This window comes from Lolium rigidum, chromosome 2, assembly GCF_022539505.1.
Source record: "Lolium rigidum isolate FL_2022 chromosome 2, APGP_CSIRO_Lrig_0.1, whole genome shotgun sequence".
NCBI classification, from domain to species: domain Eukaryota; kingdom Viridiplantae; phylum Streptophyta; class Magnoliopsida; order Poales; family Poaceae; genus Lolium; species Lolium rigidum.
This window is the reverse complement of record NC_061509.1, coordinates 34,467,929-34,483,536: the sequence shown is the minus strand read 5'-3', so window position 1 is coordinate 34,483,536 and position 15,608 is coordinate 34,467,929. Positions and strand designations below refer to the sequence as shown.

The following is a 15,608-nucleotide window of genomic DNA, read 5'->3' as shown; positions in this document are numbered from 1 at the left end:
GACGGTGAGGATCTGTCGTTGTTCCCCTACTTGATCGACAGGATGCGGTGGATCTTGGTTCAAGGAAGCATGTGGACGTCCCCGATCGACGTGCCACATCGACACGTGTCTCGACCTGTTCATCGACTCACAAAGCTTCGTTAGCGATGGTGTTTTTTCGAATCTGGCTATGGTGGAGGCTCCCCATCTCCTTAAACGTGTGCTTAGGCGGCATTGACTTTGGCAGCAGCTGCTAGTTTTAGCGAGTGCAAGAAACCGTAGAAATAGTTTTATATTTTTCTATCTTTTAAGATTCTATCTGCAAAGTTTTTGGGAAATCTATTTTCTCGTGTCTGTTTTTAAAAGGTCTTGTAGTCATCCGCCAAAATAAGGGATGGAGATCAAAGTTTGTTTACAAAACTTGGTTCACCACAGGCCCAAAGGTCTCGTAACCATCCGCCAAAAGAAGGGAAAAAAAGGATAAATTACGTGATCCCTATGGAGAAAAAAGCATGGAAGATTTCAATTACTTGCAATGTTTGGAATCTCAAACCGAAGGAATATAATCGCCACATCCAACAGCGCCAGAGAGTACAGTTTAGCTGCGTCACTGAACGAACAAAAAGGTGGTGTTTCATCCACCATGGCTTATTTATTCCGACCATTTTCTGAGCCTCCTGGTTAAGTTTACGTGTATATATATAGAAAAATGGCAACTCCCTATACTCAAGATTTCTCAGTGGCACAAAACCGACAAAAATGAGCTCAGCAGAGTATGTAAGCCGAACATACTTTTCATCATAACTCCGGGAGAAAAAAAGAAGGGAAAAAGAACAACTGAGTTTTCAGGCCAAAAAATCAGGTCATCCTGTGTTGGGTCTGTGCTCTTGGTTCCGGCCCTCTGGATCCCACAAGACCATGCCGAGGTTATGTAAAACGAGACAGCACCATTCTGTGCATTATTCATGAACTTGACAAGAATAGTTTTCATCCTCCTAACTTTATAGCAACATTGTCGTTGGGTTCTCGATGTAGCCCTTGAACGCTTTCAGGAATTCCGCACCAATTGCACCTACAATACAGAATATTTTGTCAACAGATGTTAATTTGTCACCCTGCTCATTCAGGAAGTCAACGTTCATTCAGGCATACCATCAATAACCCTGTGATCACAGCTCATTGTTACTGACATGTAGGAACCAAACTCATACTGACCATCCGCACTGCCAGGTATCACCCTCTTCTCAGCTGCTCAAAAGAAAAATATATCAGGTAAACAACTAACCTCTACGGGGGGTAGCACGGGCTGAATATATCTAATAGCAGAAGGAGGATCTAATTATACTACAAAGTAGGATACAGAAACAAAAGGCTATATCTAATAGCAGAAGGAGGATCTAATTATACTACAAAGTAGGATACAGAAACAAAAGGCTATATCTAATAGCATAAGGAGGACCTAATTATACTACAAAGTAGGATACAGAAACAAAAGGCACAAGACCTTAAAACTATATGCAAAAGTCATGCCGACAAAACTAAGGGTTACTCAAAAGTAAACATTGGACACAATGCAGAATGACAGGTCTCAGCTCGGAATCGTGTTTACCCATGGTGTCATTTTGCTGGATATCCTAAATGAAATGACGGCCCAATTCTTTGACAACCAAACAGCCCACCTATGGAATTTCAAAATGAATTCCAGGATTCCAGGCACAAATGATGGATACCAAACGACTTCTTATACTTTTACACGGTGTGAACTAACAACTTATTAGCGATACATGGTGAATACGTAACAAGAGTTCTTACCAGAACCAATGGCCAAGATTGCTGATTGGGGAGGATTTATGATAGCACAGAATTGTTTAATTCCAAAAGGACCTCCCAAGTTTGATACTGTGAACGTGCCACCCTGAAACATTAAATAAAAATCGTCAAGGACTGGACAACTGATGTTGATTTCATGCTTATCATCCACCATGCAATCCATACCTCATAATCTTGTGGTTTTAAGCTGTTATCCCTTGCTCTTTGAGCCAACTGCTTCACCTCCTCACCGATTGTACCAAGTCCCTTCTTGTCTGCATCCTGCAATTCAATATGAACAAGTTAGATTATGGGAAAAGTTCCACGAACTGAACTTGTTTAAACTATAACTTACCCTAACTACTGGAACAAACAATCCATGCTCAGTTTGTACAGCGACATTTATGTTCACATTGTTGTATCTGCATGAGAAATACATTTGTCATATCACATTTCTTGCCAATATAATTGAAGTGTTAGGTATAAGTGCTCCTGGAAACTTACTGGCGGATAAAATCATTCATCCAAGAACTGTTACACTGGGGGACCTTTCGAAGAGCCAAAGCTGCAGCCTGCACAAAACATGAAGGTAAATTTTAAAACTGCAGATCACATACTCAAGAACCAAATGTGATCTGAGAAACAATGCGCCTGTCATAACCACCATAAAGGCACAAAAAGGGATGAACAACAATTACCTTTATAACAAGGTCATTAATAGATATCTTCTTTCCACCAGAAGCTTCTTGCTGAGGGTTCAATTCTCCTCGCAGCCTGTATCAGAACAAAATGAGGAACTCTTTTTTAGAAAAAAAAAAGTTACGTAGGTGCAGCAGTACTAAATTAATGGTGATCCATACTTGATAAGATTATCGACGCGTGTGTCAACTGTCAAGTAGTAATGCGGGATGGTCTGTTTAGAGGCTAAGAGGCGGTTCGCAGTAACCTGAAAAGAACAGGCCTTAAGAAACACTGCAAGGCAGATAAGATCAACCAAACAGAGTCTTGAAAGCATTCTGCGATGTAGAAACATACCTTTCTTATCTGCGCATTTGGAATATCAGTGTAATCTAATCCTGAAGCGGCAAAAATCTCGCTCTTGCCACCCTTGGTCGCAGAAGCTTTGTTAAGCAAAAATAATCATTAGACACTGGTTGGATTACACTAAATTCACACAATAGAAGATTAGCAGAAGCCAAATCATGCATAACATAATGAGCTACATGGCATGATTTCGTTTTACTTGGTTCTTCTAATGCAAGGTTTAACTAAAATTTCATTTAAACCTTTTTCTCCTTTAAAAGATTTCCCACTCAACTACTTACATTTGTAAAATTCAGATTCAGATGGTTAGCAGATCGTGGAAAAAATGTAACCATGCACCATAGCCACTCTTTATGCGTAGTCTTTTGGAGATCAACCCAGCTCTAAGGATTTCTATTTTCTAAGCAAGCATGAAATGAAATGCACTGGGCATGTTGCAACTACATTATCAAAGACTGGAATGCATGTGATGTGATTGCAAATATCATCATAGTCTGGGAGTGTCAGAAAGGAGAAGATTGTCTTCTGCATAACTAGAATAATCTAATGTTGCATGTAAATAGAAACATAAGAGCTCAGAACATATGCATGTCAGTTAAATGTGTCAAGTGAGTAGTGACTCTCACAAGCCCTCTACAAACTCACAACTACCAAGAAAACACCACTAAAGAGCAAGTAAACAACCAATGGCACAGATAAGCAATCGGAAAACATCCAAATCAACATTGACATAAAGATTTAAGAGCACGTGCATAGCCAACATACCCAAGTAATCTTCAATGTCTGCCTTCAGAATACGACCATCAGGACCAGTGCCTTTTACACTTGATAGTGGGACCTGTTTGAGAACATGTTCATGCATTCATTTGACTGCACTGTGCGACTGCCTAAAGCAAGTATCTAGACTAACTCAAGTAAAGACTTACATTGTTATCTTCTGCTAATTTTCTTGCAAGGGGGCTGGAGAATATTCTATCGCCAGATCGAGAAGCTTCTTCGGTCTTTGGGGCCTTCGGCTCAGGAGCCTTGGCAGGCACTTTCTCCTCTGCCTTTGGCTCCGCAGGTTCAGATTTAGCCTTTGATTCAGAAGGAGCTACAGGTGCATCGGAAGACGATGGTTTATAATCTTTAAACTTCTCGATGTCACCCTCTTCTTCGACTGTCACACAGATGATCTAAGGGAGCAGCATAGGACAACCAAGATTACGTCAGTAAAACATACAAGCATCAGGATAACAATATGAAATAATATGCAATAGAATTATAGATTCTTTGGACAGTAAAATACTTACCTCGCCAACTTTAATCTCCTTGGCACCATCACCCTGAACAATCTTAGCAAGATAGCCCTCTTCCATGCACTCCATCTCAACTGTGGCTTTATCCTAATCAGAAGAAATGCATCCAGATGTTATTTACCTTCTGCTGCAGTTGTGAGAAAATACTTAGTAAAAATATCAAAGCTAACATTACAGATGAAACCTTACCGTTTCAACCTCGCACAGAACTTCACCAGGTGAGACTTGGTCCCCTTCCTTCTTCACCCACTTAGCAATGTTTCCCTGCAGATAATACAAGTATCAGGTTGTACTATATGTGAGATTTTGAAGAATAGAGACTAACTGCAGTTCTCCAATTATTCTATTCATACTAATAACTTTAGGTAATAAGTACCTCAGTCATCGTAGGAGAAAGTGATGGCATCCCAATTTCCTGATGTGGTGGTAGGTCTGTAATAAATGCAGTATGTTAAGAAATCTAACATTGGTACCTTGCTTGTGCTATACTCACTGGAGTGCTCAGAGAATTTTAAAACAGGAACCAAAACGATGGTGGAGATATAGGGGCCAGATTTCAAGATACTAAAACTTCTGTAGCAAAAGAATGCCTGAATATGGAACAAAAAAAACTACCCTGGCAGTTTACATAGAAATATATGTGGACAAAAAATCCTAGTATGTTGCAATGCTTAGATATGAATGGAGGGAACCATCCTTGCACAATAGTTACACAAAAAGAACCAAGCTGTTTTACAATATTTGCAATTTCTGGTTGTCAAATGAAGTCCTTCTATTCAAGGGCATATACAAACATTCAACAGCGAGAGTACCTGCACTACTTGAGAAAGACCTTGCTGAGGCTAACCGCACACTGAAAAAAAAATACAAAGAAGAGATTAATCACCTTCAGATCATTATTCTCGTAACTGGAAGAAAGAGTAAAGCCATCGAACATTTCGGTAGGAACGACTGAAAAGTGGCAAGGAATAGTTCAAGGGACCTTAGCGGAATGCAATGGGTCTTTCACGGTTTATATTAGTCATTGGCGAGGGATTTAATTAGCAAATATTCCTAGTTCCTTTCATGCATTACCACACAGGAACATAAGGTAGCACCGTGACAAGTCATAACAGAAAAAATCACACTATACCATGACAGTGGACCATTGAGGCCAGCAACACCACTTGAGATACGGTTGGTGAGTGTTCCTCCGAAAGCAGAGCTTCCATTTACTCCTCCTACTGACACCTGAAAAGGTAAAACAAGAAATTAGAAATTCAGGACAGGACATCAATTAAGGAGCACATTTTACAAGGACGTAACCTTGCAGGTCTCAAGGTTTTTCCCAGATTGCTTGTACTGAGAAAATCTGGCGCCTCCAATTCTTCTCTCAACACCTGAGGAAGAAGCACTGAATTATATACTTGTCTCTATGTACGTAAAGTCTAAAAGAAGTAAAAGTGGCTCCTTCCTGCACTCGATCAGTAGGGGCACGACTAAACTAGATATGTGATAAATCAGAACTTGACATAGAAATAACAGGGTCGACTCAGTAAGCTGAAACACGCTTGGTGGGAGTAGAAGGAGAGCGAAGAGGAGGGTGATATGACTCGAAACAAAATGACACATTTAATTAATCTACTTCGGCATCTTCTGCTTGTAAGCGTATCAATAGACTATTAAACAATGTGTCTATGTTTAGACGTACATGTACTAGACACCTGTACATTGTGAATTACTGTTTGTTGTACCCCCAAGATGACTGAGAAAAAAGAAGGACAGATGTTCCGGATTAACAGTTGCACGGTAACCACATCAAGAAATATCCATGAAAATAAAAACGGCAAAGAAGACAAGCGTACCATTTTCCTTGACGGCAAAGGATCCAGAACCAGTAGAGAAGTAGCGCGCCAGGCCGGAGCGCTCGCAGTCTATAGCGTTCCGCAAGCTCCGCAGCTGCAGAATCAATAGCAGATGGCAGAGCCACGGTGAGTCGGCGGATGGGGTAAGACCATGAGTCGATGTAGCAAGTAGCAAGAGATAATCAGATGCAAAGGGATGTATGTATCCCCATAACTGGAGCAGTAGCTAACATGTGACAGGGCAATTCAGGCGTGCACGGTGAAGCAGCCCGCAGAGGCAGAGGCGAATTCACGTGAGCAGAAACGAAATTCTGAAGCGATACGGAACCGTCAGTCAGTCGGGACGGACTCGGAGCAGCAGCAGCAGTCAGCAAGCAGTTGGGAAGGAGATAATCTAGGGTGTGGAGCGGGAGCTGTGAACGCCTCTGCTCTGGTCCTAGGGCTGGAAATGAGGTGCCCGATCTACGCTCGCGGGATCGCGCCACGGAACAGAAACAAATCTGTCTCGCCCCAATTGGGATACCCGAGCTGAAGTCGCGCCGCTAGGGCATCGATCCCCCTCCCGATCGGAGCTGCGCCCACGTGTACCTAGTGCTGCTGCTGCCGCCCGCTGGCGTGGAGAGCCGGCGGAATCCGCCAGGGGTTCCGCATTGCGGTAGCGTAATTGCGTGACGGGGAATCGAGAGCACGGATCGGATCGGGGAGAGGAGGGAGGGAAAGGGAGGGGACGGACCTTGCGGGAGTGGCGGAGGAGGTGCGCGGCGGACATGGCGGGCGGCGAGGCGGGATCGGCGGCGGGTGGTGGCGCGGCCTAGGGTTTGGCCGTTGGCGGAGGGTGGAGGAGGATGGAGATGGAGATGGGTGTGGGTCGCTGTTGTGTTCTGTTATGTACGGCGATGCCGTCCACGTCAGCCCAAGGTAGGAAGGAGGGTTGGCTTTGGCTTCGGCTTTGCCCCTTGGAAATTGGAAATGCTACCGACGACTTTATTCCAAAACATATTCAAACTTTTTCATTGCCATCAAAAAATATTCAAAATCAAGATGCGACAATGCCATTGTTGCCATGAGTCAAAGCAACTTAGGGCATCTCCAACCGGGCGACCCAAACGGACGCGCTGGACGGTCCGTTTTGGGATGTTTGGGTGGCCGCGCGGATACTCGGACAGCGCCCCGCGTCCGCGTGTCCGTTTGGGTCGCACGCTGCGCCCAACGCAGCGACCTGCGACCACCCATTTGGTCATTTGGCATATTTTTTTGGAAAATAGGCCATCTGGCCACACATACTTATAAATAGTATGTAACAACTATAGAAAAATATCTAACAATTATAGAATAATATCAAATAGCATAAAATAATATCAAATAAAATGTTGCATGATGAAGAAATGTAATGTGCCATAGTTCGAACAAATATAAAAATTACAAATTGAGATTGTCAACTCAATTTGGGCGCTCTAGGATCTCCTTCTGCCTCTTCTCGAACCAAGCTCTCTTCGCCTCGCTCATGTTGGTTAAGTAGGCGTTCATGATAAGGTTGTCCTCGGCTTGCCGTTTGAGCTCAACTTTCTTCGCCTTCAACTCCACCTCTTGGGCCCTTGCCATTGCTATGAGCTCAATTTCTCTCTCTTTGAGCTCAATTTCTCTAGCTTTGGTCTTGGCCTTGACCTCTTCAATCTCAAACTTCTTTTTTTGGACATCGAAGTAGTTCTTCCTGTCCTCATCTTTCTCCCGGCGCCTTCTCTCATCCCTTTTGTCCGTGGACACCTCTATGTCGGCATGCATCTCCTTCAAAGTGCCAAACAATAGCATGGAAGAGGCGTCACGCTTCATGTCGGCCATCTCTAGGTTTTGGGAGTGGAGTGGAGTGTTTGTGTTTTGGGAGACAGACAGGCGGGCCAGGGGCAGACAAGGGGAGGACGCGAGCGACCAGCATTCGCGTCCGCGGCCACGCAAACTCGTCCCAGATTTGGGCCGGGTTTGTGTCGTCCCGGACGCCGCGGCCATCCGTTTTAGGGATGGGTCCGCGCGCTGGGCCACGTTTTTGCCCGGCTCGCCCCATCCGGACACGCGGGCGCGGTTTGGGTCGCCCCGTTGGAGATGCCCTTAGAGTCAGACAACATGAAACACAATTGGAAATGCAAAAATGTTACCCCAAAATCTCTAGCCTTCGATCACCTGCTAACTCATATCCGGCTTATGCAGCTGCGGCCACCGTGTTCCACGGCGGAATTCCAATTTCTCTCCAAACTCGTTACGTGTTCCATGAAAAACTTACAAAGCTAATGTTCTACTGATACGTGCACCGTACATGAATGAGCACCGGTAACATTTTTATGTTAGCTATAATTTTAAATAAGCAATGTTATTGAATATCAAGTGGAAAGCATGCATATATTGTCAACTTATTAGTGATTCCCAACTTGCAAGACACATTTATCAAAGGTTCAATTTATGCTATACAAGTTTTTTGTAAATATATGGTTACTTAATAATACACTAGAAATCACTACTGAGTGTATTAGACTCTATGAGTCTATGTCTCATATGTCTTAGAGATCTTTGTCGTGATATTTAAGGCTACTAACATGTATGCAAATATACATACATATTTACATATGTATACATTCAATCGCGCTATTTGACTAGCGGTACATGACTTTTACGTCGTGTCATTTAATACTCTGTTTCTTTCCAACGGTACATATTTTTTACGCCAAATTAAATTTTCTTACTTCAAAAGTCGAGAAGAATATAAGAAAAAAATAGACATGGCGTATTTTTTTTATGTGATGTACAAAAGTAAGACGTAAACTACGTATTTTTGGTGTTGTTAACACTGTAATGACTTATACATTGTGTTTTATGTCGATCTTCTTGTTGTGGGCAATATGAATGTAATTATTGCATATAAAAACATAATTGTATGAATCATCATAAAATGCAAAGTAACTTTTCTGCGCCGCGGCGGATCAATAGTGTTATATAATTTATGTAATTGCAAAAATATTAAATCAAGAACTTACGTGACAACACATACTTTAAGTTAAGCAAGCAAAAAATTCAACGATATACATCACAAATGGACACAAGAATATCATTTATCTCTAAATAGTAACACCCCATTACCTGATTTTGCAGCAATTTCGGCACGTCACCCTAATTTCTGAGCGCTGTGTCACTAGCTGCGTCCTCCGCGATTTACACAAAAATAACCCTTTTCTGAAAGAAAAGCACAGACTGACCCTCGGGCCAAACTATTTCACCCATCTAACTCTTTTGTGTGGTGCCCGTGCCGGCGGCGCCACTTGCCCATCCGACGTGGCGCGGTCGACGCTGTTGTGTGCTCCGCTTTGACGTGGCAGGATGTGTGGCGCCGCTCCTATCGGCGCCACACATCCACTTATAATTGTCCAAAACATACTGTAAGAAAATTCGCTTGGGACTTAGACGTTTTGGCGAGCCTTTTTGTTACAGTGTGGCTCCGATGCCAGCGGCGTCACACAAACAGGCTTGCCAAAACGGCTAACAACTAAGCGTTCGGAGCCCTTGGATGTTTTCGACATATAAATTGACATGTGTGGCGCCCATGGCATCGGCGCCACACATTGAATTGTGGCGCCCATGGCAAGGGCGCCACAGGTTGACTTTTGCTAAACCATGAAAATTCCTACCTTATTTCAACATTTTTCAACACAACAATAGCAATTTCAATAGCAATTTCATACACACATCATACACATAGCACACATCATAGCCACATCGTAGCACATAGATTTAAACAACATGTAGCAATGACGACATGGTTCGAAATTACATAGAGTTCACAACACGTAACAATGAATCTAGAGTTCATAATACATAGCAAATCCATCTAAGCTCGACGTCCCCTCCTCACGGGCTGCTTCCGGACGACCATCCTTTTTGTCCGCTGCCGTTGCTCTTGTTGCTGCTGCACCTCCTGCTCCTCCTCTGAAGATGACGGCTCATCGTTCCTCATCCTCCTCAAATCGGATCTCCGCGCCGCCTCCTCATCGGACTCAAGCACAACCTTCTTTCGTCGGTTGACATAATCGTCCGGAGTGTAACGGTTTGGAGCCTTGCCCCTTGGCTTCAACTGGTACGCAGACCGTGTGGCTTGCTTCTTGCCTCGACTAATACTTTGACTCAGAATTGTGTCGTCAAGAATCTTCATAAACATGAACACATGAGATTACAAATGTTGAAATTACTATGCACATGTTTGAGGGTAACAAAATTGTCCAAACCTCCGCCTCTTCAAAAGAGGATGACGCAATTTCGCCTTCGCGGTAACTCTGGCCGGGCACAAAAGACCGAAACCGAAGACCAAAGCCGAAAAAACCGGGACCGAACCCGAATTAGCCTCAAAATTCGGTCTTCGGTTACTGATCGGTCTTGGGAATCAGCTAACCGAAATTTGTTTGGGCTGTTCGGTCATTTCCAGGTGGAGACCGATGCGACCGAAGCGACCGACTTTTCTTCGCAGAGAAAGGAATTAGTCCCGCGTGCAGCCCATGGAGGCCCAGTTTTGGAGTCTTCCCTATTCGTGTCTTCTCACTTCTTTCCTCCCTGACCTAGCCCACAGGTAGAGGAGATACGACATGCCCTAGCGCCGCGCCGCCGCCACAGCTCAAGTCCCGGTCGCCGGCAGCTGCAAGCTCTGCGCCACACCACCTGGCCGCCAGCCCACCATCCTCACGGACTCACAGTCATTTTTCGATAAAGTCATGGTCCAGTCTGTAGATCCCTGCCACCACACTCAGATCCCTGCCACCACACTCACGGTAAGAACCTTCCCTTGCCTTTTCCAATCTTCTTCTAGACTACTCTGTAGATTGCTGTAAACAGTACGATAGTTGTTTCCCCATACAAATACGAGTTGCCCTTTGATTTGGCTGATGGATTGAATAAGGTTGAGTTGCCGCGATTCTCGATTTTTTCAGCTCCTGTGTGATTTAGACGATTTAGCTACCATGTCCTATGTTTGGAGAGAACTATTATTTTCAATTTAATTTTGCTGGTCACTTTTGTTGTATCCCTGTGTGTTCCGCACTGATGAATGGAGAGTGAATAAGATATTTCTCTGCTGCGTTTTTGTAGATGACAATAGTCCAAGAATGAGCTGAACCAATATTGTACATGAGGACGTGCTGAACCAATTTTTTATATACTTGTACTGTCATTTTGTACTACAAATGTAAAGGGAATGACAATGAAATACTTGTTTAGTTTTTGTACCGCATTGTGTTGTGCTGCCATTTCTTATATATTGTGCTGCCATATTCTCTTTTTGGTCTATATGGTCATGATCGAAGACCGAACCGAAAAGACCGAAGACCGAATACAGAAAGACCGGAAAGACCGAACGTAATATGGGTAGTGTTTTTGGATAACCGAAATTCTAGAAGACCGAAAAGACCGGACCGAGCAAACCGAACAGACCGAACGCCCGGGCAGAGCGGTAACCTAGCAAGTTGGCTAACCGCCGCATCTTCAGTGCAATGTTCTGCGTCATGGAAGTCATGGTTACAAAGCCACCCGAACATAATAGCTTACATTCAAAGTTGGTGATCATACCTTAATGAAATGCCGCATCGGTCCTATGGCTTTTCATCTATATGGCTCTGATCCCAAACAACCTCGCACTCCTCAGCTATTTTTGGATCTCGGTCCGCTGTGACAAACATAGTATACACAATTTGAGAGAGCACATGCCAATATAGATGATGTACTAGGGCTTAAAATCGGTTACCTGCTCAGAGGTAAGAGTGTCCAACTCCTTGGTGTAGTGTTTGTACATGACCATTGGATCGCTCGTCATCTCCGAGACATTGTCCCAAAGGTATGCCCAAGTGGGCTGCCGATCAGGGTTGTTCCGGTAATGAGGCCATGGCCTCTCGTTGAGTATCCTGGGCCGCCCAACTGATAGGCGGTCCCAGCTCCATACGGAAAGTAGGAGCAAGATGATATGTCTCAAACGTATCTATAATTTCTTATGTTCCATGCTAGTTTTATGACAATACTCACATGTTTTATATACACTTTACATCATTTTGATGCATTTTCCGACACTAACCTATTAACAAGATGCCGAAGCGCCGGCTCCTATTTTCTCGCTGTTTTTGGTTTCGTAAATCCTACACAGGAAATATTCTCGGAATTGGACGAAACAAAAGCCCACGGTCTTATTTTCCACGGAGCCTTCCAGAACACCGAAGAGGAGACGAAGAGGGGCAACGAGGCGGCCACACCATAGGGGGGCACGACCCCACCCATAGCCACGCCGCCATATGGGGTGGGCCCCTCGGGCGTCCCCCGACTCTGCCCCTTCGCCTATATAAACCTTCCGTCGCGAAAACCCTATCACCGAGAGACACGATACGAGAAAAGTTACTGAGACGCCACCGCCGCCAATCCCATCTCGGAGGGTTCTGAAGATCGCCTCCGGCACCCTGCCGGAGAGGGGAATCATCACCGGAGGGCTCTACATCACCATGTCCGCCTGATGCGTGAGTAGTTCATCCATGGACTATGGGTCCATAGCAGTAGCTAGATGGTTGTCTTCTCCTCTTGTGCTATTATGTTTAGATCTTGTGGAGCTGCCTATCATGATCAAGATCATTTATTTGTAATGCTACTGAAGGAGATATGCCCTAGAGGCAATAATAAAGTGGTTATTATTTATATCTCTATGTTTATGATAAATGTTTATATGTCATGCTATAATTGTATTAACCGAAACATTAGTACATGTGTGATATGTAGACAACAAGAAGTCCCTAGTATGCCTCTTAAACTAGCTTGTTGATTAATGGATGATTAGTTTCATAATCATGAACATTGGATGTTATTAATAACAAGGTTATATCATTATATGAATGATGTAATGGACACACCCAATTAAGCGTAGCATAAGATCTCGTCATTAAGTTAATTGCTATAAGCTTTCGATACATAGTTACCTAGTCCTTATGACCATGAGATCATGTAAATCACTTATACCGGAAAGGTACTTTGATTACATCAAACACCACTGCGTAAATGGGTGGTTATAAAGGTGGGATTAAGTATCCGGAAAGTATGAGTTGAGGCATATGGATCAACAATGGGATTTGTCCATCCCGATGACGGATAGATATACTCTGGGCCCTCTCGGTGGAATGTTGTCTAATGTCTTGCAAGCATATGAATAAGTTCATAAGAGACCACATAACACAATACGAGTAAAGAGTACTTGTCAGGAGACGAGGTTGAACAAGGTATGGAGTGATACCGAAGATCAAACCTCGGACAAGTAAAATATCGCGTGACAAAAGGAATTGGTATCGTATGTGAATGGTTCATTCGATCACTAAGTCATCGTTGAATATGTGGGAGCCATTATGGATCTCCGGATCCCGCTATTGGTTATTGGTCGGAGTGAGTACTCAACCATGTCCGCATAGTTCACGAACCGTAGGGTGACACACTTAAAGTTGGATGTTGAAATGGTAGTACTTGAATATGGAATGGAGTTGGAATATTTGTTCGGAGTCCCGGATAAGATCCCGGACATCACGAGGAGTTCCGGAATGGTCCGGAGAATAAGATTCATATATAGGATGTCATTTTATGTGAATAAAATGTCGCGGAAGGTTCTATGGAAGGTTCTAGAAGGTTCTAGAAAAGTCCGGAAGAAACCACCAAGGAAGGTGGAGTCCACATGGGACTCCACCTCCATGGCCGGCCAACCCTAGTGGGGGAGGAGTCCCAAGTGGACTCCCCTTAGGGGGCCGGCCACCCCCCATATGGGAGGTGGAACTCCCACCTTGGTGGGAGTCCTAGCTAGGCTAGGTTTCCCCTCCCTATGGAAGGTTTTGGTTCGGGTCTTATTCGAAGACTTGGAGACCAACTCTTGGGAATCCACCTATATAATGAGGGGCATAGGGGAGGGGGCCGGCCACACCAAAGCCACAACCCGGCCGCCCCTTGAGTGGCCGGCCACCCCTCCCAAACCCTAGCCGCCCCCTCTCCTCCATAGCTCCCGCGTGCTTTAGTGAAGCTCCGCCGGAGTTCTCCACCGCCACCGACACCACGCCGTCGTGCTCGTCGGATTCAAGAGGAGCTACTACTTCCGCTGCCCGCCGGAACGGGAGGTGGACGTCGTCTTCATCAACAACCGAACGTGTGACCGAGTACGGAGGTGCTGCCCGTTCGTGGCGCCGGAACCGATCGTGATCAAGATCTTCTACGCGCTTTTGCAAGCGGCAAGTGAACGTCTACCACAGCAACAAGAGCCTCATCTTGTAGGCTTTGGAATCTCTTCAAGGGTGAGACTCGATACCCCCTCGTTGCTACCGTCTTCTAGATTGCATCTTGGCTTGGATTGCGTGTTCGCGGTAGGAAAATTTTTGTTTTCTATGCAACGTTATCCTACAGCTACATGTTGTGTTTGTTGGGATCCGATGAATATGAAATACTATGTCAAGTTGATTATCGATCTATCATATATGTGTTGTTTATGATCTTGCATGCTCTCCGTTGCTAGTAGAGGCTCTGGCCAAGTTGATACTTGTGACTCCGAGAGGGAGTATTTATGCTCGATAGTGGGTTCATGCCTCCATTGAATCTGGGACAGTGACAGAAAGTTCTAAGGTTGTGGATATGCTGTTGCCACTAGGGATAAAATATCAATGCTTTGTCTAAGGATATTTGTGTTGTTTACATTACGCACAATACTTAATGCAATTGTCTGTTGTTTGCAACTTAATACTGGAAGGGGTGCGGATGCTAACCCGAAGGTGGATTTTTTAGGCATAGATGCATGCTGGATAGCGGTCTATGTTCTTTGTCGTAATGCCCTAAGTAAATCTCATAGTAGTCATCATGATATGTATGTGCATTGTTATGCCCTCTCTATTTGTCAATTGCCCAACTGTAATTTATTCACCCAACATGCTATTTATCTTATTGGAGAGACACCACTAGTGAACTGTGGACCCCGGTCCATTCTTTTACATCTGAAATACAACCTACTGCAATCATTGTTCTCCGTCAGTCAAGGACTTGTCGTCCTCGGACCAGACGGAGGAATCATGGGACTCGACGTCCCACTCCTCCGGGGCGCGGTGGTTGTACGCCGCCACCGGGTCCCACTCAGGCGTGGGCTCACGGAGAGGAGAAGATACGTAGGAGAGGCTCGAGGAGGCAGAGGAGGAGGAGGAGGAAGAAGACATGGCTACAGAGGAAAGGGGTATTTTGCCGATGGCTAGTATGGAGCAAGAGGATGAAAAGGGCGAACTGCTCGGCGCGGTTAAATAAAGGGATGTGGGGGAGTTAATGTTACAGCAGTTTCCGAGGAAGTGGTGCCAAAGAACTGTCAAGTCGTGCAGAGAAGTTGAGAAGGCAAGGCATCATGATGAAGGATACTGCGACGGTTCTTCTCTGCCACAACGTGACCCTACGGAGAAAAAAACGAAGTGGTTTTGAAATTATCATTGCCAAAACCAGGGGGGCATGTGTTACCACCAGAATTTAACCGAGTCTGGAGATGGGCCGTGATTAAGTGGGCTTAGAAGATATACATGGAAGATATTCCCGAACCGGCCTTGTACAAGAAGTTTGGGCAAGATTGCCC

At 44.5% G+C, this 15,608-nt stretch overlaps 1 protein-coding gene across 1 annotated transcript; it reads right to left on the bottom strand.

Moving 5' to 3' along the window:
* Positions 1–582: 582 nt before the first annotated feature.
* LOC124691552 (dihydrolipoyllysine-residue acetyltransferase component 2 of pyruvate dehydrogenase complex, mitochondrial-like) lies at positions 583–6,759 on the bottom strand. The gene is made up of 19 exons (XM_047224842.1): positions 6,708–6,759; positions 5,975–6,068; positions 5,436–5,509; positions 5,263–5,360; positions 4,943–4,983; positions 4,507–4,562; positions 4,320–4,394; positions 4,125–4,217; positions 3,759–4,007; positions 3,598–3,670; positions 2,824–2,909; positions 2,649–2,734; positions 2,487–2,562; positions 2,293–2,360; positions 2,144–2,210; positions 1,975–2,070; positions 1,792–1,894; positions 1,132–1,227; positions 583–1,051 (listed from the first exon to the last, which is right to left on the bottom strand). Exons 1-19 carry the CDS (start codon positions 6,741–6,743, stop codon positions 981–983), a joined length of 1,638 nt encoding a protein of 545 aa, XP_047080798.1. The 5' UTR covers positions 6,744–6,759; the 3' UTR covers positions 583–980.
* Positions 6,760–15,608: the final 8,849 nt, after the last annotated feature.